A 25,515-nucleotide genomic window follows, 5' to 3' on the forward strand; every position below is an offset into this window, starting at 1 on the left:
TCTCTAGAGATGCTCCAGATGCAGCCTGTATTTTTTAGGCATCTTGGACAGCCTGCTTCAACAACGTCAAACTAAGAACAGGGATTCTGACAAAAAGGAAGCGTAGTGCCACACCGAGAGCATTAACTACACCTTCATGCTGCTTCATTAAGCGAGGCTTCCCAAGTGATTATAAAAAATAGAGGGCAGAGAAAGTCCTGAAAGCCCCCAAGCAGAGGCCTGGGAGGGCACTGCAGAGGCTCCTCCAGCTGTGGGCATGGTTCAGTCACTCTTGCACACAGAGAGCATATGGGCTGTGCAAATCAGGTACTCAGGCACCACTGGCCTAGATCAAACCTGTGACTTGCGGCGACACACACACACAAAGTACTGTTTTATTCAGAGATACACCATTAGTTATTTGTTTTGGATGTTCAGCCTGGGCCCACTTGTTCAAATGCACATCAAACATTTTCCTTGGAAGCATCTCCATCGCTATCAGCAAAGCAGGCTGGGCAAATCTGGGCAGGCCCCTACTACCTCCATTCTCCTTTTTCTTTCTTGCAGTGAAACAATTGCCTCTTCATTTTTGCAGAGAGTACAGAGAATCACCTCTAAGTACCTATGAGGTGACAACTATCTGAAATAAAGCCTGTAATTCACCTTTTTTTCCTCTTTCTTTGTAATCTGTTTTATTATCAACAAATCTACCGCATTTACTTTTATTTAGAATCACTTGCCTAATGAATCAGTGGCTCCCTCAGAAGCCATGGCACTCTCACTGTTCTATCCTGAATCACTAGGTGCTGGAACTTGGGAGTTATGAGAAAATATTGTTGTTCAGCTCTTTTTATGAATGCTTCTACTCCACGAGAGTGAAATAAAAGCACAAATCCCAAAGGCACACAAGTCAGTTGGTATTGTTTTTCAAACCTCAGAGACTTTTAGCCAACTTCATGCTTTTTTCCCCCCTTCCTCAAGTAACGTTGCCAAAGCCTTCAAAAACCTAAAACTGCTTGCAGAGCAAAACCTAAAACTGCTTGCAGAGCCCTGGTTTGTTTTTCAAAACCTAACACTAAGATCACATAATTTTTAAGATGTTAACTTAAATCAGATATACAAGAGTATTAAGAAAAACTGACCTGGAAGCACCCTGGTCTAGTCTACAGGTGAAAACAGACATCTTTTTGAAGAGTGCTGACCCCTCACAGCTCAAAACTGTTCTAACAGGAGCTATGGGCCTCTTATAATCACTGTTTATCCAAGCTCCAACCCAGAGCCTGTAATCTGAAAAAAGTACCTAGAGAAAGGGAATGGGCTTTTGCAGTGACAACACAGAGTCTTCTCATGACCTGAGCTCTAAGTCTTGCACTGGAGCATCACGACGTTTAGATAACCGTTCTCTACCCAGATCTCAAAGTGCCTCACTGAAAGTAATCAGATTTTACAGCACAATCTTGTGAAGGAGGAGAATAAAACAATCTTAAGAAAGGCAAAAAGTTCACCATATACTCACCTACACTGTACCTAAGGACAAGGAAGGTAAATATCTTTTCATAAACTTTTGCATGCCCCGTAGCAAAGTATTCAATTCAATTATGCCCTTCAAACAGTAATGTGGCAAAAGGTGTTAGTGATTTATACTGCTTTTAGGTATCAACCTGTACCAATATAATCAGGAATCTAACAATGACAAAGAACCAAGAAAATAAAGTACCAATTCTATCATACCAGCCTCAATTAAACTGATTTCTTTAAAATTAACAACGCATTCACCTGCTGTTTCTGCAGAATGCCTGCAACAGGAGAGATGTTGAAACTCAAAAATTAACATTAAGGAGGACCAAAACAGTAGAGAAGAGATTCCAATCCAAATAAAACCAGCCTTTCAATGCATCAACTGCCATTCTGTTTTTGGTGAATTAAATAAAAATCACTTCATCAACCACAACCTTACTCAAAAAGCTCCGAAGGTGCAGGGCCAGTTTCTGTGAGCTCAGTAGCAATGCTACTTCAAACGTTTCATTTTCACAAGTGAGAGCAATGCAACACATATCCCGCGAGGCACATCTTGCTCTAGCCTGAGAACACAGGAGGTAATTGACAGAAAACCCAAAGGGGCTGCAAAGCTCAGAGTAATAAGAAGTTACATTCTTGTCAAAAATCATTGCAGCCAACTATTTCCCTTTTCTATTTACAGCTGCAGCCAAAAAAAATTTCCAACTTGACCAAAAACATTTTAAGTCAGAACAGTTCAGTAATACGCACAAAAGAGCTCTGTGGCTCCCGATAAGTTTGACCTGCTTAATAATTAAGAGCGCTTATCTTCCTACAATAGTCAACTCTTGCTGTTTCCTTATTAATCCAAGTCTTCTGATTTCCTCTTGCAATGAACGAGTACAGGCTTTTAAGACAGATAAGATTTGTATGACAGATCTTAAGGCCAATAAGAAGCCTTTACACTGCATCTGGGAAGCACTAAAACCCTCCCCAAAACAGAAAATAAAATAACAATGGCTAAAAAGGTAACTAAACAAAAGAAAGAAAACTCATATCTAAGACTTAAATAAATAAATGAAAACCTGCTTCTAATTTACTCTCTTTAGCATGGACAGTGCAACTGATAGTGTCTGTCCCTCCAGAGAAGCCATGACATCATTAAGCTCACACGCCATATAAAGCTGCATAATCTAGCTCTGACAACAGAGTGGGAAACATCAGCCTGGACCGTCTGTTTTCTCTTTTGTCAATTTCAGCCCTAATCTTTAAACAAAAAGCAACCTTTAAGCATAGAGCTTTAAGCATAGTAAGTTCCCAGGGTCTAGAAAATAGATGATCTTCAAGGTCTCTTCCAACTCAAGCCATTCTATGATTCTATGAAAATAAATAACACGTGATCTTCTTTCAAAATCCTTTCACCAAACTTCTCTTGGATCAACACAACAAGCCCAGCTCTCACTGCTATCTTAATTTTACAGGGTAAAAGGTCGGAGCTGCTGTTGATTGCCACACTTATTAAAAGTCTTAATTCTCTCCCTCAGCAGAGGAAACTTCATGCAAGACTTTCTCAGGTATGTGGGAGCTATCCAGAATTTGAACAATACACACTGGCTTCCCAAGAATCTCTAATTTTTCATGTCACCAAATAGCATTTTCACAAGCTGTATCATACAACCATGGAAATACAATTTAAAAGGAGAAAGAAAGGAAAAGAGAAAGGCTTCACTTTTCTTTAAGGTACTTTAAAGCACGATGCCACCGTGAAATTGCAACACAATCTTCCTATGCTTACAGTAGGCTCCAGGAGCAAGGGACAAACACTGCGCTCCCACCCTAGGGCCACTCTGAAACATCATGGGGGAAAGCAAAAGATAAGCACCAGCCAGTAACCAAACAGCATCACAGAAAAAGCAGCTTTATCCCCAAATCACTTCCTCTCTATCTCATAAGAGCATCACCCTGCTCTTGGTTCTACCTCCTCCCAGCCAGGATGCGGCATACCCTTTTTGCTCTTCCTCTCCTTGCTTCAGTGTCATTCCACAAAGTTTTTCATCCTTCAGCAGTAGCCTACCAGACTGTCTGCCATCTGATGGAGTCAACACATGATACTGAATATATTGATACAGGACATGTATTTTCCACAGAAATACTGAACTTTTTTCTTACAAAAACATTGAAGACTTACCATTTATTCATGTTTTATTAACTCACTGCACCTAGGCATTTTCATCTCCATCCATACGCTTCAATACTCCAGCCACCTACACCAACCATCCAGTAGAAGCTTTTCCTTCCCACAGAATCACCAAGGTTGGAAAAAGTGGAAAAGACCTCCAAGGCCGTCCAGACCAACCATCAACCTACTACCAGTATTTCCCCATTAAACCATTCCCCCATTAGTAAAAACCATTAGTATATCTAAATGTTTATTGAAACGAGAACCAGCTCCCCATACACAACACTGGTTACATTTCCAAGCACATCCCTATCTGCAGACAGAAAAAGGGGAAAGTCCCCACAACATCAGATCATTTCCACATTCTGACCATGGCATCACGAGGACAGCCTGCAGAATTCCCCTTGCTGTACCTTCCAAAATACCCAGCTTGTGCATCTGTCTCATATCACCAGCACTCTTGGTCAGGCATGCAAAATGAAATGCCACTTCCACCATATAGTGCTATTAATAAAAAGAAGCATTCTTGGTCTATCTGTGGCCTGCTCCTCAGCACTAGCAAATATTTATGCTCTATTAAAGTGTGTTGTTAAAAAATAAAACACAGACAATATGAAAAAAATTATACTAGAAGATCCAAATTGGCAACATCTCAAAAATTTTAGCATTACTAAGATTAGTAGTTAGAAAGCTTATTGCAGTAATCGGGTCCCCCTACAAAATATCTGGAATGTGTTGAAGCCAATGCAAAGCAGATTGTATGCCAGTTTCTTCTGGTGTAAACAACACTGCAACTTCCTACTATTAAATAAAGTAGAACCATGTGAAACACTCTCTGTTCCATAGGTTAATTAACAGAATGTCCACCGCCAAAAAACTCCTCTATGTTACAGCTGGCATGTGGGCTCTGATGCCCAACCAACAGGCACCCGGAGCCCTGTCTGCTTCCTTGGGTACGATAGCTAGTGGGTAAGAAAAGGGAGAAAAATGAGTTGGAGAGGAAAAAAAAAAACCAGCAGGAAGTCAGCTTTCGGTATTTTGCATCAGTTCAAAAAATACTGCAATTAAGTACTATGTTAAGACTTTACCTCCTCTAGATTCTATTATTTCCTCCTTTATTTCAAAACCAAGGAGCTAACCAGAGTTCACCAAGTTAAAATGTCAATCCATTGCTTTTAACTCCCCATGGTCATTAAGAAGAAAGGGAAAAGGAACAAGCCTCTGTAGGCACAGCATTTTCACATGTGGCTCTGAGGACAAAGATCTGTAAAGCTTTGCATCTTAATGACCCTCATAAACCAGAAATGTGCGTTCACTTAATAAGTGATGCTCTTCGCTTCTGCGCTCTTCAAAAACTGATCTATTTAAGCTGGGGCTTCCCAAGCTTTCCATGTCATGGACGGCTGCTACTTGCAGACTAAGGACTCCTCTGGAGTCCAAGGTCACCTTCACCAACTGACCTGCACTCCTCTCCCTGCTCCCTTCTCTGCACAGTCCCATGTGGGAACTCCAAACACACACACACCACAATGACATTTCTCTCTCTCTCTCTCTCTCTCTCTCTCTCTCACACACACACACACACACACACACACACACACATACACAAGGAACAACAGAACTTCAGAAGAACAATCTTTGATGGCTGGAAGACACAGCTTTTGTCAGAACAGTGGCAAAAGGTTAGAGAAAAATCAGGAAGCGTGAGGCGCTGCCCCAGCCTATGGTGAGCAGTAGACAATACACAGAATTGTAGCTACCACAACATTTATTTATTTATTGACCTTACCATTCCAAAGTTTGTAAAATTCAGCAGAAGGCATTAACAGCTTACAAGATGAAAAACACCAAGCAAGCCTGAAAATGTGGGGATGGAGGAGTGCACTGGTGATTGTTTGAGAGTGTCTATATGAATCTGGAGGACCAGACACATTATCCCAGCAACACTGGGACCACTCACAAAGGGCAGCAATGCCCCCTTTTCAGAAGGAGAATTTAAATGCCCCAGAAAGTAGGTCACCAGCAGGCCACAGAAATACCTAAGCAGACAGCAGGCACCTCATGGGCTGCAGGCAGCTGCTTGCAGCAAAGGCTGTGAATAAAAGAGGGAGCACATCAGGACAGAAATGGGACAATAACTATTGAAGAAAGGCAGTTAACAGCAACAAAGAACATAAAGCACGGGTCAAGGAGTAGGTCAAGCACAGGCCCTTCAAATCCCCACACTCCTCCAGCTGCCAGGAATCAAAATTTAGACACAAATCAACGATGCACAAAGCACTAACAGGCGAGCAAGCACAAAAACAAAATGAGCACATTAAAGCCACAACATGAAAAGAAGCTGCAAAATGCTCTATGGTATTGCACTTCCTAAGGGCATTGCAACATGTTACTGTTCCAATCCCATAAAAAAAATACAGGAATTACATGTTTATGCTTATTGAGTTAGCACCTTCATTCTTGCTCTGTTCAGGTCTTTACCTTTTTTTGGCAGTATGTCTATTGTACAGCCCTTAACTGCAAAATGTCAAGTCACAACTTCAATCAGTAAGACAATGCGATTCAATGCAGAAAACATCTGCAGACAAAACTTTTTATTCTGATCAGTACAGCATGATCACCACTGCGTCTCATCAGACTGTTCCACTTTTCAAGTAGAGAGCAAACAGCACAGTAATTTTTGCACTAATCCCAGCAAACACAACCTGATCTGTCAGAGGGACATCTAGCATTCATAGCTCCTACGTCTCATGCAAAGCACACCTTCATATTCTAAGCAGTGGCTTAGCAGCAAATCAGGCAAGCATAATACATGAACTTCAAAATTACTGTTTTATTTTCTACCACACATAATAAACATTTTTAATGAATTTACTATCAAAGAAAAGTACCCTATCATGACAAGTAATTCTCCAATAAAAATCAATCTGTTTTGTCATTTATGCCACAACCCTCTCCAGACTCAGCTTAATTGTGCACTAACAACTGCTAAAGGTCTTCAAACTGAGTGAGATGCATACAGAGATCCCATTTGCTCATAAAACACCCAGATTACAGAATGTGACAATGGCTTCTGAGTGGTCCCATCGTGGAAATCCTTGAGACCATGGGTACTTCAAGTATAAGAGGCTTGACAAAAAAAAAAAAAAAAAAAAAGTGAGAAGGTTTGAGAGCCTTCAAAAGTGCACAGGTCTTGGCAATTGCCAATGCAATTGGGAATGACATCTTCTATCAAAGAGCACTATGTGGCTATGGAGTTGAAAGGCACTGTAGAACACAGGAATCTCCACATCTCAGACCGCATGCAGAGGATCCTCAACACAAAAACAAGCACACATCTGTTTTTTCCTTTCTCCACTGCTAAACACATCACACAGCCTACTTGCTTGGAGTTAAATAAGTCTCCAAAGTCTCTCCTTGTTCTAAAGGTATTCCAGACTCACTGCTCAGGCAAGGACCCATGTCCTAAATACCAAGGAACTGCATTCAAGTCCATACACTAATTTGCACATGGGCTAACTTTGCATTGATACATGACTGCCAAACTCATTTCTGTTCTCACTAATAAGAAATAAGTACCTACAGCTCTAGCACTGTATGGAGTTGCCCAATCCCATCCCAAAGCCCATCTGCTGCCCATGAAGAAATGCTTCAAAGCTGCTCACAGAGGCCAGAGCACCAGGGGAAGCAGGATGCCAGGTGGCCGTTTCTTGACTTATAACCAGAAACTGCAGAAACAAATGAAGCAGCTTAACAGAAAAGGTCAAGACCTCAGCACACCAACAAACCTAAATTCTTTGAAGCATTACCATGTGGATCCGCTGCTTGCCAAACAATGTCAGCTTTTAAATAACTTTGCAGGAGTTGATCGCAGATGTTTGAAAAGACTCAAAACTGGTCTCTAAAGCTACTGTAAGTCTGAGACAATTAAGAACAATCCCACTTTGGAGCCTCTGGCAAAAGAAGAAGAGCCCTTGTAAACCGGGAGGGAAACTGTACTGCAGGAACACGACAGCATTCAAAAGGCATAAAGAGGAATAAAGGACAGTAAAACAGGAAAAACTATTAACTTTCTGCTAGCTTATGCATAAGCATTCACAGAAGATTGAAAAACAGCTGGGAAAGTCTCACTGAAAATAAACATACATGTGCTACCAATAAGGCAGAAAGTAGGAGAGAATAAAAAAAAAAAAAGCAGAACATGAACTGCTCACCTATTACTGCTTTGTCCACTTTGCAAAGCTGAGACTGTCTACCCATTTCAGCTCAAAGGTAACCTTATTATTGACACAAGGCTGCTGAGATACATAAAGAAGAGACTACTCTTCATTCCCTCTAAGAAAATTACTAGTTCCCAGAGAGAAACATTACAGTAGCGGGGGGCAAATGATCTACCTACAAAAAAAGAAATACTGAGAATGTACATAAGAATGTCAGATCAGTTTTGACTAAAGGTCACCTTCTTTACACATGTCATTCAGGTTTCTGAGAGTCACAGAATTGCAGGGGTTGGAAGAGACCTCCAGAGATCATCGAGTCCAACCCCCCATCTTCCTAGAGTCTTCCTAGCCTGTATAAGTTGGTGAAGTTATCAATCCACTGATACACAAGCCTTTGCAGGGGCCCAGTCAGCTTCAAATGTTAGGACTGCAAATGAATTGAGGTAACTTACAACTAAGGCTCAGCTACACTACTGTGACAGTCACCATCCCACAGTCTGAAAGAACAGTTCCTGAACAATCTAGGCGTAAGAAGCAGCGAGCTGTTTTCTGCATTTCTCATGTTCGCTGAAGCAGTGTGCTGTTGTGAATAAACACCACAACACCAAGAAATACGACGTCAGAAAGTTCAGCTTCTAAACAAAAAGCAAGAAAACCACAAATCACGGATAAGACACTTTGCACTTTCAACAGCAATGAACATTTTACACTATTTTAACTTGCTCCTTTCTATTTCCAAGGCTTTATAGCTCCTTCATAAAGCTTTACAGCAAAAGTTGACTTTCAGCATGGTAACAACACCTATTACCCCGGGCTTGAAGTTTCTTAATTTGATGTCTGCGGATTTCCATGTGGTTGAGATGGCAAACTGCCAACTACTGTTCAACAGGTACTGCAGCAGATCCCTCATAGCAGACCAGAAGCCAACAAGTTCACAAAGACAACCAGAAGGCTATCTCCCACCATCCTCCCAGGGAACACTATTCCATTCTCTCTAATGTTCCTTCATAATTCTGAGAGTAAAATTTCACAGTGATTGGTTCTGATTGAGAAATTATTTTGTTTAAAACTTACACAAGGCCCAGTTGTTCTCCAGAAAACAGTCTGTTTTGTATAACCCCCCCCCAAAAAAAACCACTGCCCCGAGTTCTCATTGCCTAATTGTATTTCTCTGCACTTTCTAAAAGATACCAAGACACACACACAAAAAAAGAAAATGCAGCCTTATTTCTACATCACTTTGGGTTTGAATTTATAACCAAGACTGAACCGAAAGTGGCACAGATGAGCTACTTGCTTTGATTTTCTGACTGTGTTTCTACCTACACTGGCACAGCAAATACCAAAATTACCAAGAAGGGTCCTTCACCCAACTACCTGCAAGTCATGCCACTCAGACACCTGCCAGGGTGGGAAGTCTGCTTTCCCAGGGCACATTTCCTCATCAAATTAAAATAGGTGAGGTGCTAGAAGCTAGAGTTGTTTTGCCTCTGTCTAGGAAGACAAGAGGAAGGTAACAGCATTGCCTGCCAACACGTTACCGTGCCACACAGAGATATTTCAGGTAACTTTACAGTCAGCTAAAGAAATCAAACCAACACGCTGGTGCTTATGATTCAAAAGTGGACTCCGCAAATCCCCAAACAAGCTGCTTTATTTTTCCTGCTTTATAATGATTTCCCAATCTGTAACAGCAGAAGAACTAAAACTCCAAATAATTACAGGGTACCCATTTTGAGACTACTGACAATGGTAAATTATTCCAGATGCCTACCTTTTAACTGCATAATAGTGTGATTACAATTACTAAGAATAAAGCTCTTGTAAAAAAAGAGAACTAAATAGCAACTATTAGGGAAGTAAAACTAATTGAGTAATGATAAACTTATAAAGCTAAGTATATTGTGTCCTGCTGTCCACAAATCAGAAGGATTATCTTCAGATTAATGAGCATGTGAAGTCATCATAAGTGTAAAAAGTTCTTACTCCAAACTACTTACAGTACGGAATTAACACACTGGATAAAGCCACACTGAGATTATGACTACAACAACGACAAATGTGCCACAGCAGCTGTTTGCTTTCTTCCCCCCCCCCCCCCCCCCCTCCTCAGCACACAGTGCCCTCCTGTCCTGAGTGATGGCAAGGCAGGTTCTGCTGGAGCAGAAGGCAGCCCAGTTCCCCAGCAGCACTGGGGAGCACCAGCAGAGGGGGGCTGCATGCCATTCCAAATCCACGCACACATTTTCAGGCACAGCTGCACCAGCAGCCCATGCCACCACTTCTTCCAGCTTCAGCACCAGTGCCAAAACCAACGGAGCAGGAGGCCTGGCACCCTTGTTCCATATGCTCAGATAAGGCCTGGTTGAGCTCTAAAGAGTGTGCATCTGGGGCAGACTCCATCCCAAAACACAGGCTACGTACAGCTTAGCAAAAGCCTAAAAGAAATAAAAATGGTGTACAATCAGGCTTGGGCATGCACACACACCTTCAGCATTCTGCTCAGCAGTGGACAGTGTGAAAGCAAGGGGGCAGGAGGGGGAGGCTGCAGAAGAAAACAGAATGATGGCAGGCCAATGTTAGTCTGGCAAATACTAAGGCAAAGAAGTACTTTGAAACTAGAGTTGTCTTCTGATCTGACTTGTAGAGCTGCCAAAGACAGGGGACAGACACAGACAGCAGAGAGGGCAAGGCAGCCTTGCCACGTGGCCTGGAACTACAGCCATCCCAGGCCTGTACAGGAAGCATGAGAAGAAAGAAACAATGCCAGAAGTATGGAAAAGACCTGTGGGAGAGACAAAGCAGCAAGAGGAAATGAGGAAGAAGCTAAAAAAAGACAGAATTCCACAACTCAAAGCATGGTATTTCTTCTTCGATTGGTTCATTACATGGCATTTTACATGGCATTGCATGTACACACATTACATGGCATTGCATGACAATTGCAAAAGAACCCATGTTTTGGAAGGAGCAACACACACGAGGAGCACAGCTGTCCATAACAGCATACAAAGCAAAGTTCATCAAGGCAAAGTTCATCAGCGAATGAATTGAAACTTATAAAATGGAGATAAAGAGATTAAAGAAGCAATAATTCAGTTTGCCACCCCAGCCATGCCTGACAGAAGCCTAGGAGAGTGGGAGTAATGCCAATAGTTCCTTCCAAAACCATTTGTTTCTTCTTCGTCCACAAGATTCCTTAACTTTGTTGACCTTCCCACAATTTTCTTCAGTGAGCTTTTTTAAAATTTATTGTTATAGCTTCACAGGATCCCCTGTGTTACCTATGAGGAATGCAAAGACAGCAGGTAGATGTAACTGTTAGAAGTGGAAGCAGGAAACACACAACATTCATTTCTTCACGCACCCAATAAAGCTTAAGATGACAAGTCCCCTAGTGATTTGGAGAAGTAGTAAGTAGAATGCAAAAATATCAACTAGAAACAAAAATTAACCAATATCAAAGTGTTTTTTTGGTACAATTCAGTGAAGACACCCATTCAGGGCATACTGCAGAATTATATATTCCAGGAAAAGCCCACAATTTTTTCAAATACTGGGGGAAACAGCAAGCCTAATGGAACCTAAATGGTTAGCGGTACTGGACTGATGCTTTGGCTGAAAACACTGTTTTAGGATGGTTCCTTTTAAACCATTTAAACGTCATACCTCAACATTCCCAGGTGACTTTTTAGCTCCTCACTTTAATAACTTTCTCAACTTTGGCCTTAGTAAAAATGCTTAATAAGAGAATACCACATCAAACAGTACTTTGTATTTGGACACTAATTTTTCCCCTTGCCTTTTTGAATTTTGCACTTGATGATCTTGAAGGCGTTTTCCAACGTGTGCAATTCTATGATTCCATGACCCTATGATTTGTTTTGATAAAGAAAAAATAAATCAATCTTCATTGTTTTCAGTACAAAAAAAAAAAAAAAAAAATTAAGTTGATCCTAAACTATTTTTTTTTCCTGACTTGAGCACCAAAGCCAAATTTCTGGCACACAAGCTTTATATCAGTTCCATGCCATTACTTTCCAAGAATTGGACTGTCAAAACATAGGCTTTTTTGAGGATGAGTCATCTGGGTAAATTTTTAGATTTCCAAAGTGACTTAGCAGATAGTAGTACCAAGCTCATCTGTGCTTCTGAACCACAGAAGGGATGAAATTGTCATCAGTGAGAAACTGCCACTCAGAAATTTGCAACGTGAAGTATGCTAGTTCCCAGACAAAGCACAGTACCTTCACCTGCTAAGTACCTGCAGGAGCACTGACCATGTCGTTTTGCAGGTGTACCATGACTGCACTGCTGTCTCAGACAACCAGTACACCCTGGACTTCCCAGCTGTTAGCTTAAATCCTTCCAGATTACCAACTTTATCACACCTCCGCAATGTTAAACGTCTTGCTGGCCAATGCCAGGACACAGTGATGTGTCAGTACACTACTCCTTGGCTATCTTTACTTTCCCATTTCCCCCCACATCTAAAGCACAGGTACAGCAAAAAAAAAAAACATGAGAGAAGGAGCAATCCCACTGCACGATCAGGAGAGGTAGAAGTGCTGCAACTCTGGAGGCAAGAACCCACCTGAGGTGGATGGTGCACACTAGGCACACACAGAGGCACTTGCTTGGCTTGTTTTACTGAGTGCAACTTTATTTGGACTACTGCAAGTGTTATTTACTATCTCAGCTTAGAAACTCAATTCCTCAGAATGACAAATGAGGAATGTCATACCTTGGAAAACTCTTTTTTTTCTTTTGGTAGCTCAGTGTCTGCTTTCTTGAAGAGGAAAGACGATTCAAATGAATCACCTGTGCACATCAGTGAGCAGTACTGTACCTTTATCTGTGCCTTTTGACTTATTCCGCTTTAGCGTACGCGTAATAAAGAAAACACTTTAGTCTTCAAATCCTGTTACTCCCAGCTGTGCTGTTCCTCAGCACAGGAGGAAGAGAGTCTTTTTTGTCAACACCTATCACCGACACTCTTCTAGTATTTTGAACCAAAGTTACCCTTCCAGAAGGCATCTTTTCACACCGATGACTTTCAAATGTAAGAAAAAACTAAAAGAAATGTGAAGTATTCTTTTAACAGGTTAGACCAAATAAGCATGACTCAGTCTATCAAAGACTGTGGCTTGAAGCAGTACATCCAGCAAGGCAAGTATCTGTCGCCCAGTGTTTCTCGCTGTTGAGTTTGATCCAGGGAGACAGAAAGCAGAGAAAAGCAAACTAAAAGAAAAGGCATAAATGATGCGACAACATCCATTCCTCTAGCACAATCATAAAAAAAAAAACAGCAGCAAAGGAAGACCGCTCAAAAAGGAAGACCCCATGATGCACATAGGCAGGAAGTCGGCCAACAGACTGTTCACGCTTTACCATTTTTAAGTAAGTTAACAAGCCCATTAGCCTAGAATCTAAAAATGAATAAAACAGCGTTTTGGGAAGAGGTCTTCTCATTCATACCCCAAAATGCTGAATATTCAGCTTTCTTCAGCTCTGGGGAAAATTCTGAATTCTCTGTTCCCATTAACTTCCATTCACACTGCTGCTTCCAGATCCATTGCTTCAAGTGCTCTGGGGAACTGCAGCATTTTTAGCTGACTTCCCTAGGGCACAATGGCAGACAACAAGATGGGAGATTCTGCGAGCACTCATGTTTTGCTGCTATAAGAAAAGGAAATCCCCATGACTTCAGCACACTGTGACGTAAGTCAAGGGAATCAAAGTTAATCTGGAAAGAACCTAGCAAGTTCTAGCCTTTCCAACAGATTCTTGCTAGTTCTTCTTCATTACATTCCTTCATTATAGGCATAGATCAGTGTTTACACACTGCAGCAAGCCAAAACTGTTTGAAAGGTGCACACAAATGAGTACGTGTTTAGGCAAGTTTCCTCAAGCATTTGAGTATGACGACAGAGGAATGTTTCCATCCATGCACCAGTGAGCCTTAGAAGCTGCATTTCCATAAAACACCCTCATTTTTGGAAATGAGTAATTACTAGAGTCTTTAAGCATCTGAACGACAAAATGTCAAATCATTCTTTCCTATTTCTCAGTAACCACCTTAAGCACAGCATTTGAGGCTGATGACATCTCAAGAAAAAGAGCATGTTTGGGCAGGTAGTAAAAGTTATGCATCAAAACCATACTAATCCCCAGCAGAAAGACAGAAGGTCCTGTATTTACGCAGGGAAAATACCAGCTTTCACCTCACCCACCCTCTTTTTCTCAAAGAGGAGAAAAAATGATTCCTTTTCCCTTCTGCAGATATGAATCAGGGGATGTAACTAAGCACAAACTGTCAGCAACACCTGTTAGAGGCAGCAGGAACACTCCCATCCTCTTTCCATGCCATTTTGTCATCTCCACACAAATGGGTCACAAGAGCCCTATGCTGATGCTGGGTTCAGAAAAGAAGGCTCCTGATGAGGCAGCAAAGGGGGGGAACTCTGGGAAGAAGCATTCCAGCACAGAACAGGTCAATCACTGCCAATCCCTGTATGTACCCCCGCTGCCAACCCCAGTAGCACTTGTGTTCTATCAGATCTACTCGCTCTCAAACTCCAGCTAAGGGCAAAGACAGCAGACAAACGAGAAAAGCATTTCTGGCTAACAGCAGCCGTCAGAACACAGTGGCATTACATGTTTATTTTAAGTTCTGTGATCTTTGTGACTGGCATGGCACAGAAAGCTGTACCCACATTAACGCATAGCAAAGGAAGGAAGTGTTTCACTGGTAGATGTCCAAGCATTTTAATCTGGACACTCAGAGGAAACAAAATGTGTATTCAAAAAATGAAATAATCTGCAACACTATTTACCCAGCACCTTGAAATAGAGGAGGCCTGGTACTAATAGAAACAGCAAAGCTGAAGGCCACGTTTCTTAACACTTTTATTATTTATCTGATTTCAAAGAATAAAGTGGACTATTTATTGTTCCACAGTAACATAATAAGAAGTCTTTGGCTTTAAGTTCTCCTTATCCTCCTGGTACACGTTAACACTCCGAGACTACTTACGTTTGCATGTTCTGGATATCAAAATGATCCTCTTGTTTAAAGAAATAAATTATAAAATATACCATAAAGCAGAACTGATAAGTATGGGATTTTTTTTGTGTGCACGCGCATGCAAAAGCAATGAAATTTAACACAGCTTAGAGATAAATAAAGAGAAACAGATGAAAGACGCTATTTTAGCCTCTTATGTGCTGCTTCCTGGATTTGCTAACAAAGTAATATCAATATTAGAAGAGAAACCAGTAAGTCACAAGTACTGAAAAAAATACGTATTTCCAAAAACAAAAAAATATAAGATTCAGTACTCTCGTTTTCTTTTGAGTTTTGCTTACCTTTGCTCTTCTGGATGCTCTTCTACATCCTCCTCAGAATCAGCCTACCAAAGAAAGAGAGCACTTGGTAAGGATCTCAGCATTACTATAGCATGCACAGGATATACTATTTAGTGCTATTTATAATTCTGCTGGAGTTGGACTACTCTGACTTGTCTGGATAAAAAAGAAAAAATCTTAAATCCTTCAGCAATCCCTTTGTGATCCAAATAAGGTGGATACTGACCATTCCCTTTGAGGTCTCAGCTCATTTTGCCAAATAAGTGGTGAGCTATCGTGGCTATTCCATTCTTTTTTCAGCCATTGATTTAACAGTCTTATTTCCCGTTTATACAAATGTTTCCCTCCCAAATTCTGTTCACACAACCAATTTAAGTCTGAAAACATCCACCACCTCCAAACTACAGCAACGCTGGTGACTTTCACCTTCCAATTACGTTCCCTGTGTCAGTAAGCATCATTTCCAGTATCTGACAAGACGATGCAAAATGCCTTAACTTTCAGGTTACGTGGTAATGCCAAAAGCAAGCACAAGGCAGCAAGTTCCAACAAAGGCATTCAGATCCCAAATACAGATCTACAAATCCCAAATACAGATCCCAAATACAAACCAACCACCGGCAAAACACACAAAAACTGGAAGGAGCATAAGCTGAAAGCACAGCTCAATGGTCGGACAAAGGTAATTTCCAAGACACGTAGGAAACAAATGTTGCCAGCTTGCAGTTCACCAATGAACACTTGGAGCTGCCTACAGAAATGAACTCATGCACTGGTTCAATAAGCTCCCTGCAGGAAATCCATTTAAAACAAGCAGGTAACTGTGTTCCTGACCAGTTGAAATTTCCAGGAGAGCTGTAGATACATTTCGAAACAGATTACAACCCAATATGTGCTAATGAAATGAGGCATGATTTTAGGGAGATTAACATTTTCAAGAATAGCTCTTCCAGCTCCTGCAGGAGCAGGCGGTAGTTCCATAAGACACCAGGTATGAACATTAGCAATGGAGTAATAGGGGAAAAGATAATCCACTTTAAAATTAAGAGTTCTCCTTCTGCCTCTGAGAATCGAGCCAACCCTTGTGCCCACGAGCCTCTTCCGGTACGGCGTGACACAGACACCATCTGTTCTCCAGTTCTTCCAAGCTCCCAGCGTATTTCCAGTACCTCTGTACAATGCTGAGGAAAACCAGAGGGCTCCTCACCTCTCTCATGGCAGACTGGCAACCTATCCTCATTTTAAATGGCTCCCTTTAAATGGCTTAACATCTGTCAGGCATTGGAAACCTGGGACTGTCATTACGGTGTTCACTCCTAATCATCAATACCTTAGTGATGACTACTACTCTTCAATCTTATTAAGCAATGATGAAGAAAGTCTTCCCAATCTACTTTTCAGTCACAGCATGAAAATACAATTGTGCAAGAAAAAAAATAAATAAAACCACCCCTGACTTTGTGCTTACACATGCCAGGCTCCATTTCCAGCATTCTCCAATCTTCTTCCCTATACAACAGTCTACACATACACTTACACTGAGGATGTGATTTTTTTTTAATTTTTTTAATTTTTTTTTTTTTTTTTTTTTTTTTTTTTTTAAAAGAACACACAAAACCACCAAAGCAAGCAAGGCTTGCCCAGCTACAATACTTCCAAAAAAGCACTACAAGGGAGCAGTTCACGAGGCCAAAATGCAGGCTACAGAAGCCTATCCTGAGAGGAAAGTGAAATCTCCCCTCCCTCCAGACCTCATCCTGAGTGTGGGCAGGTGCTTATCTCATGCCCTGAAAGAGCCTCCCTCGTGTCACACAGTGCGTAGAGCCTGGCTTGACAGTTCCTGCATAAGCTGCATGGCCAGCCCATCTTAAGTCATATCAGCAGCATCCAGCAGCTAACTGGGAGGCTGGAAGGGCCTTTTTACAGCCCAGAGAAATAATCCCCACCCCAAGCCCGTCTCAGGCTTTCACACAAATTATGTGCCTTCAGACAAGCCCTGCTTTGAAGTAGGTGACTACACGTATTAATCTGAGCATAGCTGATAGAACATGACACTCTGAATGACATGCAACAGTGCCTTATATCACAGGTACGTACACTAGATCAAGGTCTTCACCAGCTTTCAAAACCAGCTGAGAAATGAACCTCGTTAGTTAGTCCAAGCAGCACTAAATAACTAAAGACAAATCACTACTACATAGTCAAAAAAAAAAATCTTACAGATCTAGGCAGAACATTTATAGCAAAAGCCCACGCAGCTCTGTATTTCCCTCGTGTCTGTAATCAATTAAGATAGAGCAAATATTGCGGCATCTGCTTCTTTCTCAAAAATTCAATGCCTGAAACATTATCACAGTATCTGAAACAAGCAGTCACTGTAGCTTCCTAAAGACCTGCAAATAAATTCAAACATACTCAAGCCTTTCCCTTAAGAGCCATTTTGTTCACATCCTACCTGCAGCAGCCAAGGAAAGCAGAAAACCCACTGCACCATACAGACATGACACAGACACTGGGGAAAAGATAAAAGGAATGTCTGGTATCTATATTCCCTTTGATGACTTACTGCCATTTTTGGTCATGATGAGGCCCAGAAATGGCCTTCATTATTTCTCTTAAAAATGAAATCATAGCACTGAGGAACACAGCTCAAGGGTGTTAAAGTTCTATGGTTCTCCACCGGTATTCCTCATCATGTTGTCATGCAGTGCACTGGGAGTTAAAGAGTGGAATATCGATGGTGGGGATGGGTTGGGGCTGGATCTGCTGATCTTAGTGGTCTTTTCCAACCTCAGTGATTTCATGAGCTACAAAGAAACCACTGAATGCCCTTCTCCATATTTAACTAACCAGTTCACTACTGCCCTCAGATTCTCCAAGTACTTACCAGAGCACTTTCTGATAATCTTGCCACAATTCTCCAGTAGTTTCTTTCAGTGGTGCCCACCATAACCAACGGATGGTATTCATTTTTTGTGGTCATAAAGACTGAAGCCCTGACCCTCTCACAATGCTCCCCTTCAAGCCCTTTCTCCCCTCTTTAGCAAAACAGAGAAGGGCTTGAGTGTCAATGGACAAAGGGACTTCTCCTGAGCATTTCATTCAGGTTAATATTAACAAGCTGCAAAAAAGCCAACCAAATCCACACAATACCTGAATAAAAATCGCAACTGCTCTAACCAAGGCTTTCTCACTTCATGATACTTCCTGCACCAAAATCCCACTGACTTTCCAGTCATCTACCAGCTGTCAGGGCAGGCAAAGCTTCACATTTTTCAGCAATTAAAGAACAACTAACAGGAAGCAAAATCAAAATCCAGCCACCTCAGAGACATTTTACATCACCACGCTATAAAAAGGAGACTGAGGAAAAGAAGGAAGAGAAAGCAGCAGCTCTGCAACCACTCCATGCTTGACACCACCTCTGTAGAAAAAGGGAAACTGGGCCCAAGGAGAATACCAGCAGTACTGCCAGCTGGGACCATTTGAACCATTTTAAAGCAAGAAGGGAACCCAGGACAAAGTCATTACTCTTGGAAGAGGACTGGTGGAAGCATGCTAGCTTTTCCCTGGCTCACGTACTCCATTATCACTCAGGCTCAGGCATGGCATCACAGCCACAGCCAGCCACCAGCCCACTGCTCTGCAGCCAAACTGCAGAGAAAGCCAACGCTGACATTGATCCCAAGGAGAGGGAAAGATATTTAAAAAAAAAAAGAAGGAAAAAAAGGCATGAAGCTACTTCACACAGGAGGGAAGTTGGGAGGGGGCCCACAAACAATGAGAGGGAGGCAGAAGGAAACAGAAGGTAGAGCGAGGAGGGAGGAGGCGTGCAGGCCTCGGCGGCTGTGCTCCAGTGAGCACACATGCAGCGCAAGCTGGCAGTGATACTGTGAGATGGCTACAAAGACTGAAATGCCTCCCCTTTCCTTTCAGCTTGATGTCTTTATTCCGCTTGCAACCTTACAAACAAAAGCAGGCACAGGCAACTTGGCAGCTGACTGGGCAACTGAACGATCTGACTGTCGTTCTCAAATGCTGCATGCAGCAAGAAACGCTCAAAATTGCTATGTCACAGACAACTGATGATGCATGGAAAATAAGATAATAGTGCAAAGCCACTACAGAAAGGGAAAAGCATCAGACAGCGCTGATAAGCTGCCAACAAAAGGCCAAAGGCCTACACAGACAAGGCAAGCTCATCTCTATCCTGCTCAGTGCTCAGGACATGCAGGCTGGTGCTCTAGGAGGATCCTCTTCAGGTTCTTCCCTTCTGCAGTGCAAGTCCTCGTTACTGTGCTGCACCCCTTTCTTCCCACCTTCCTTCAAAACAGAAGAGGAAGAACTTGGTCAAGGAACCAGGACATTTCCTGCACCCTATGCCTTCCCCCAGGCCTATCTTTAAACATGTGGAGACCTCTTTGTCAAACAAGGTCTGCTACTGACCCAAGAGCAGGAAGCTCTTCATTCCAGCAGTCCCTTACCTCCCCAGTACACCACCACAATACTGGTGCAGGGACGTTGGGCAGTAACAAGCTGGGTGTCTAACTGGGAAAGCCTGCTCTTGCGAATAAGTGAATGCAGCAGCTTCTTTGCAGAAGCAAGTCAGATCTCTGTTTCATGCAGAGTGGCTATCAACAAGCAGCAAATCTCCAAAGAGTTTCACCATCTCTCAAATAAAGGAATGTAACTCAAACGTTACCAGGTGAAGTGGCTGTCTGAATCAGAAGAGCCCTGCTAATACTTTTGCCAAGCTCTGTACTAACCAGACAGCAGCAGAGCTATGACACTGAACTACTTTCACTAGCCAAGACCCTTGATACAGAGCAACACCCCTTCCGTCAGGAGCTCAAGGACAGCTACAAACAGCAACAGCAGGCCAGCAGCCCTGCTCCTCATTGAGGAGTCTATCCTCACATCTACAGGGATGCAGAGAGGTCTCCTCTCTTTCCGCCAAATGGAAAATTCTGAGAGGTGCTAAGCCAAAGCCTGCAGGGGAGTAGAAATGTGAGCAGTAAGACTGAGCCTGGAAGGTTGAATTTTTGTCCTAAAACCTATGTGAGGAACCCAGGCCCTGCCACTGTAGTTCAAGCAGCCTCACACTAGGCAGATGCTGCTTGAGCCTCCAGCTCTGAAAGCGATGCAAAGCAGCCTCTGCACCACTAGTGCTCACAGACTCTAGTTCATCTGGCTTTTACTGCCAGCGCTGCATTTCAGCAAGCCTACTGTGATTTTCACTTCTTGCTCTGTCATAACTGGAACTAGATCTGTTTGCTTTCCAGCATATACAGTGCGGCCTCTGAAACTACAGAAGATCAGCCTCAGCCTTTTCGCTGCCTCAGTGGTACAGCAGGGTCATGCACTGAATGACACCAAGCCATTCACACTCAATTTAGTTGCAGCCACACCAGAGCTCATTTCTATTGGGATGCTCAAAGAAGAAAGCACTTTCCAAGAGGATCTCATCTTTTCAGGATGTAAATGTGACATAATTACTCCTCAGCAACAAAAAGTAACTATGAATGACTGCAAAAAGTAACTATGAATGACTGCATTACAAGGTCCTACGCTCAATGCTTCCTAATGCCAAGGTAAGGACTTGAGCAAGCAAAGGGCAGGTTTGCCGGGCACCTCTGGCCCTCTCAGCATCTAGCACATCTACGCTTCTGAGTAACACTGGGCACATAATGAACAGCAGTACACATTAACTATGGGAAGCTGGGCATCAGCAGGCAACTCCCAATGCCAGCTAGCTTTGGTGCAAAATGACAGTTCTGCTGCATTCCTCTACACCAGTGGCTACCAGTGGTTGAGCACCAAGCACTGTATAATGGCTCCAAAGAAAAGAACCGCCCTGCCACCCCCCTCAGACAGGAGATGCCCCCAAGGACCACTGCTCCTCAGCTCCCAGCCCGCTGCCATGCAGCTGGGCGCGCAGAGCTCAGTGCACAGCTGGCTCCCTCGGTGCCCACTGACCGCCTGCGGTGCCGAAAGCTCTGCCTCGCTGTCAGCGCTACTCCCTCCCAGGCCCGGCCCCGTGCTTCTACCATTCTCACTCCTCTGACTGCGTGGAATTCAACGCATTCTGTTACTACCCGACAAAAGGAGCTCAGCAAAACCAAAATGCACCACGGTCCGGGGAGTGACATCACAAATGATGCGTCATTACGGGAGGGCGGAAAATGGCTTCACCTGAGCGGACTGATTAAAGCAGTCAGACGCACAATTACCGTGCGAACATTCGGCATTCACCACGCAAAGGCGCATTCGGACAGGCACGCTCGGGCTTCGCAAATGAAACATAAACACTTTACAAAACGACAAGGGCACGCGGGCAGAAGGCGGCCAGCCGGGGCCAAGGGCGGAAGGCGTGCAGGGGAAGCAGCCCCCGGGAACATGGACGCCGCCTGACAGCCCGGCCCCGCCGCCGCCCCGCCCCGCAGCCGCTCTGCAGCCGCCCCCCGGCCCCCTCACCTGCGCGGGCAGCAGAAGCTCGCCCTCCTCGGCCTGCCACAGCTCCACCACTCCGGGGATGGGCTCGACGGCTGCGGGCAGAAAGAGAAAGCACACATGTGCCGGCCGCGCCCGGCCCGGGGGCACCGGGAAGGGTGGGGAAGGGGAGCGCGGCCCGGCTCCTTTGTGTCCCCGCGCCGCCACCGCGGCGGCCGCCCCGGAGACCCGCTCGCAGCGCCGTCTCCCGACCCGGCCGCCCCCCGCCGCGCTCACCTCGCCCTTGCGCCTCGCCGGGGCGAAAGCAGGGCAGGAGGACGTGGAAGACGCCCAGCAGGAGGTTCATGGCCGCGGCCGCGCGGCAGTAGCCACCCTGCTGCGGGCAGCACAACCCCGCCATGCCGAGCCGCTCCGCGCCGTGCTGCGGCTGGGTGGGGGCAGCGCCGGGAGGGGCGGCGCTCGGGAGGCCCCGCCCTGCGCCGCAGCGCCCTGCCCCGGGCCCGCGTGGGGCGCGCGGGGGACGCGCAGGTTGAGTGCGGGCCCTGGGAGGCGTCGGGCCCGACCGCCCCGCCTCCTCGGTGAAGCTCTGAAGCGCGCTCTCGGCCTTCGTTATTAGTTTGAAACGGTTTAACCTATGGGCTTTTCCTAAAATCGGGATCGGTGCGCCGTGCCTCCCTCGCGGAGCTCCCGTCGCTGCGGTACGCCGCCCGCCCCAGCGCTATCGCCTGACGGCAGCGCCCTATCGGGGCGCGGCAGCAGTCACCGAGCCCCTCGATAAGGCTGCAGGTCCCGGGGACACCCCTTCCTCGGCTCCGATAGAGAACGAGGTGCCACGAAGGCTGCTCCCCTCCGCTGTGTGAAGGCTGCGGCCGCCTGCTCACCCCATGGGGCTGTGGCTCGGCCTCATTCCTTAGGGACCGATGGGACCCAAAGCCTGCCCTCGCCGTGTGGTTAAGGGAGGAGGATCTGCTCCGAAATCCCGACGCGGGCATGGTGTTGCCTGCCGGTACCTGGCTGTCGCTGCCGGGCCCTGCTATGGGCTGGATCAGTGTAGGACAAGACGACGTTGGGCTACTACTGTAGTGCAGCCTAGGGAAGGCTGCAATAAACAAGAGCATTGCCCTTTCTAGTCAGGCAGTATGTTTCAAATGAGCTACTTTCTGTGGCATTGCACTTAAGCAGGGAGCCTAGTCCCAGATTCCCTGCAGATGACAGAAAGAGAAGTGAAGACAGCTAACCTTTTTATGTTACAAAGCGGTGTTAGTGCTGCTGTACCACCAAACGCGAGGTAATCGAAAAAATATGCTGACATGCACTGTCCTCTTCTTGCCCTGGTCTGCCCACATTTTTCAGCACGTACAGTGCATCCACTTGAAAGCGCAGTGGATCCTTGCACACACCAGGATTTGCAGTCTTCCGTGGGACCTGCTGTGTTACAATAGCATTCAAAGCTTTATAAACTTCATTTGGTTTCAGAGAACCTATTGGAGCATTGTCTGTGCCTAAAGAGGCATTTAAAACTAAAGAGAAACTTTGAAAGCTTCAGAGACAATGTCGCCAGGCTTGCGGTGCAGGACGCGTTCTGGAGGAATGGCATCACACAGAAAGCACAGCGCCGGGCTGGGCCTGTGGGAGCTGCAACATACAGAGGTTTGGGCTGGTGCCAGGTTTGTATGCCTGTAGGTCATGCATGGGAATAGGGGAAGTGTCCTGCATTCTGAATTCCTGCTGCCCTTTGAGATTAGCACGCATACATATTTACTGTCTGAGTCTGCAGTGATTTCTGAGCTGTGTGCATTTGTAGGTCCTTATGGATAACAGATGAAAGCTGCTCTGTGCACAGCCAGCCCTGCTGCTGGTCCTGCGGTCTCTGTCCTTTGACAGGGCCCAGCTGCAGGAGGGATGCTTAGCAGGGAAGGGGATGCAGGAGATGCCATGTGATTTCATCTTCAACCCCAAAAGGTTTTCATACAGGCTCATTTCTACTTACTGGACTGTGTTTCACACTGCAGCCAAGAATGACTAGAATAAACTCACTGTGGAAAGATAAGGGGCGTGGGAAATGGGAGCCCAAAGGGTTAAACTCAGATAAAGTCATAGAGCAACTAGAAGCAGTTAGTGCCACAGTAAGTTGGGAAGCCTGGCTGTACAGGGAGACAGCACTGGTGCATTCAGATACTGATTGAGTGGAAATACACAGCACAAAGCTAAAATGGCTTCAAAATACATCTGAAGTGGAAATGCTGCTGTTGAAAGATCGCTTTGACACAGCAAAACATTGCTGAAGCTCTTCCTGAAATCCTGAGGGGCTGCTCTCACAGCAATAACACTGCAGAACAGCACGTCTGCACTCCCACATGAGCACATGAGGGATTTGCCAACGGGATTTGCCCCAGTCACCCCAAGAGCCATGATGCCACACTGATGGCTTCCATACGTGTTGCCCAGAGGAGCCGGACAGTTATTTCCTCACAGTTACAAGTAAGTGTCAAGTGAGTGGCATGACACAAAGCTGCAGCCCTCAGGTGGACAGCAGCAGAGCTTCGAGCTCGGGGGCACCGTACGGCCCCCAACATGCAGACAGGAGAGAGCCAGGGGAAGCAGCACTCTGTCCCAAGCTTGAAACTGCATCCCACCTTCATTCTTTCTGATGGTTTCTTTCCATCAGAGCCTTTGCTGAAGCTTGTGGACCCTCAACACGGCAGGGAGGTCTAAACCACCGCAAAAGAGCAACCTTTTCATGCATTCCTGGAGTAGCCTAGGTAATTGAAATATCTTAATTGCCTTTCAGGCGCTAACGCAGAGAAGCGCTGCACAAAAAACAGAGGCTGCTTCAGAACTGCACATATGGTGCTGAGAACGCGCTCCGTGCTGTGCCACTGCCCACGGGGCCGCTTCCCGAACAGCGCACCCTGTGACAGCAACACATCCATCCCAATGGTGGCTTCTCTAAGAGTGTACGTGTTTACAACCAAAACTTGTTTATGTTCCAGCAAGAAAATTAGATCGCTGTACAATATCTCCTCAAGGCCTGCCAAAATAGCCTTCTGTCGCCTGTGCAAATGCAGAAGGATCAGGGCTGTCTACAGGGTACAAGCCCATCATACAAACAATAATAAGCTACATTTCAGTGTAAAAATGTTCACCTTTTACTATTTAGTGCTGCAGCTTTGCATGTGGCTTTCTGAAGCATTACTTCTCATGCACACTTGCACTTACATGTTTCCTTATTTTTTGGCTCAGTGGAACAAGCAGTCAGCTTTTCCCTCATTCCTGAGGGATATCAGGTTACAGCAAATGTTGTTCTGCTCTTATACACTTATCCAGTGGCATATTAAAAATGCATATTTTCCATTCAGTTTTCTCCCTGCTGGAGCTGGGTTTAATGCCACTTTTCTTCTCCCCCTCACTAGGTGCCATTTACAGACCACGAGCTTACTCCCAGGTATAGAAGCACAAGCAACAACGTGCACCCTGTTTCACCCCAGCTGGAGTTACAGTCCCTGCAAGCCACCAGAGTGCTAGCTCATTTTTAAGGGAGGAAATTTACAGCATATCCCTAAGGCTACAGTGTTTTTTTCAGTGAGTTAATTTTAGAGGAAGTCAGTTGAAGGCTGCTGGAAAATAGCAGCAAGGATGGAGAGCAGCTGCATGCTCCCAGGGCACCTGCCAGTGCCAGAGGCTGTTGAAGGACACTGGGCTATGCCAGTGGGCACAAAATCAGCTTGGAGGAGCTCTGAGGTCTGCTCAGTTGTTACAATTGAGAAGCAAGTTCAAGGGAAAAGGAAAAGCCCACCAGAAATACGGTACAGGCTCATTAAA

The 25,515-nt window shown here is 44.7% G+C and overlaps 1 protein-coding gene across 7 annotated transcripts in view; it reads right to left on the bottom strand.

Annotated features, from left to right (window-relative positions):
* TMEM131L (transmembrane 131 like) overlaps positions 1-22,134 on the bottom strand; it is a 67,086-nt gene extending 44,952 nt beyond the window's left edge. For 5 of the 7 annotated variants that reach the window (XM_052690107.1, XM_052690113.1, XM_052690106.1 and 2 more), the window contains exons 1-3: positions 21,970-22,133; positions 21,718-21,788; positions 15,244-15,287 (exon numbers count right to left, since the gene is read on the bottom strand). In XM_052690107.1, coding sequence (XP_052546067.1) covers positions 15,244-15,287; positions 21,718-21,788; positions 21,970-22,093 — 239 coding nt within the window. In that variant the 5' untranslated portion in view covers positions 22,094-22,133. Of the gene's footprint in view, positions 1-15,243; positions 15,288-21,717; positions 21,789-21,969 lie in introns of all 7 variants that reach the window. The other 2 variants (XR_008208393.1, XR_008208394.1) reach the window with 1 other exon arrangement.
* Between the last annotated feature and the right edge of the window lie 3,381 nt (positions 22,135-25,515).

Source organism: Tympanuchus pallidicinctus, unplaced genomic scaffold, assembly GCF_026119805.1.
Source record: "Tympanuchus pallidicinctus isolate F22 unplaced genomic scaffold, pur_lepc_1.0 scaffold26, whole genome shotgun sequence".
NCBI lineage: Eukaryota > Metazoa > Chordata > Aves > Galliformes > Phasianidae > Tympanuchus > Tympanuchus pallidicinctus.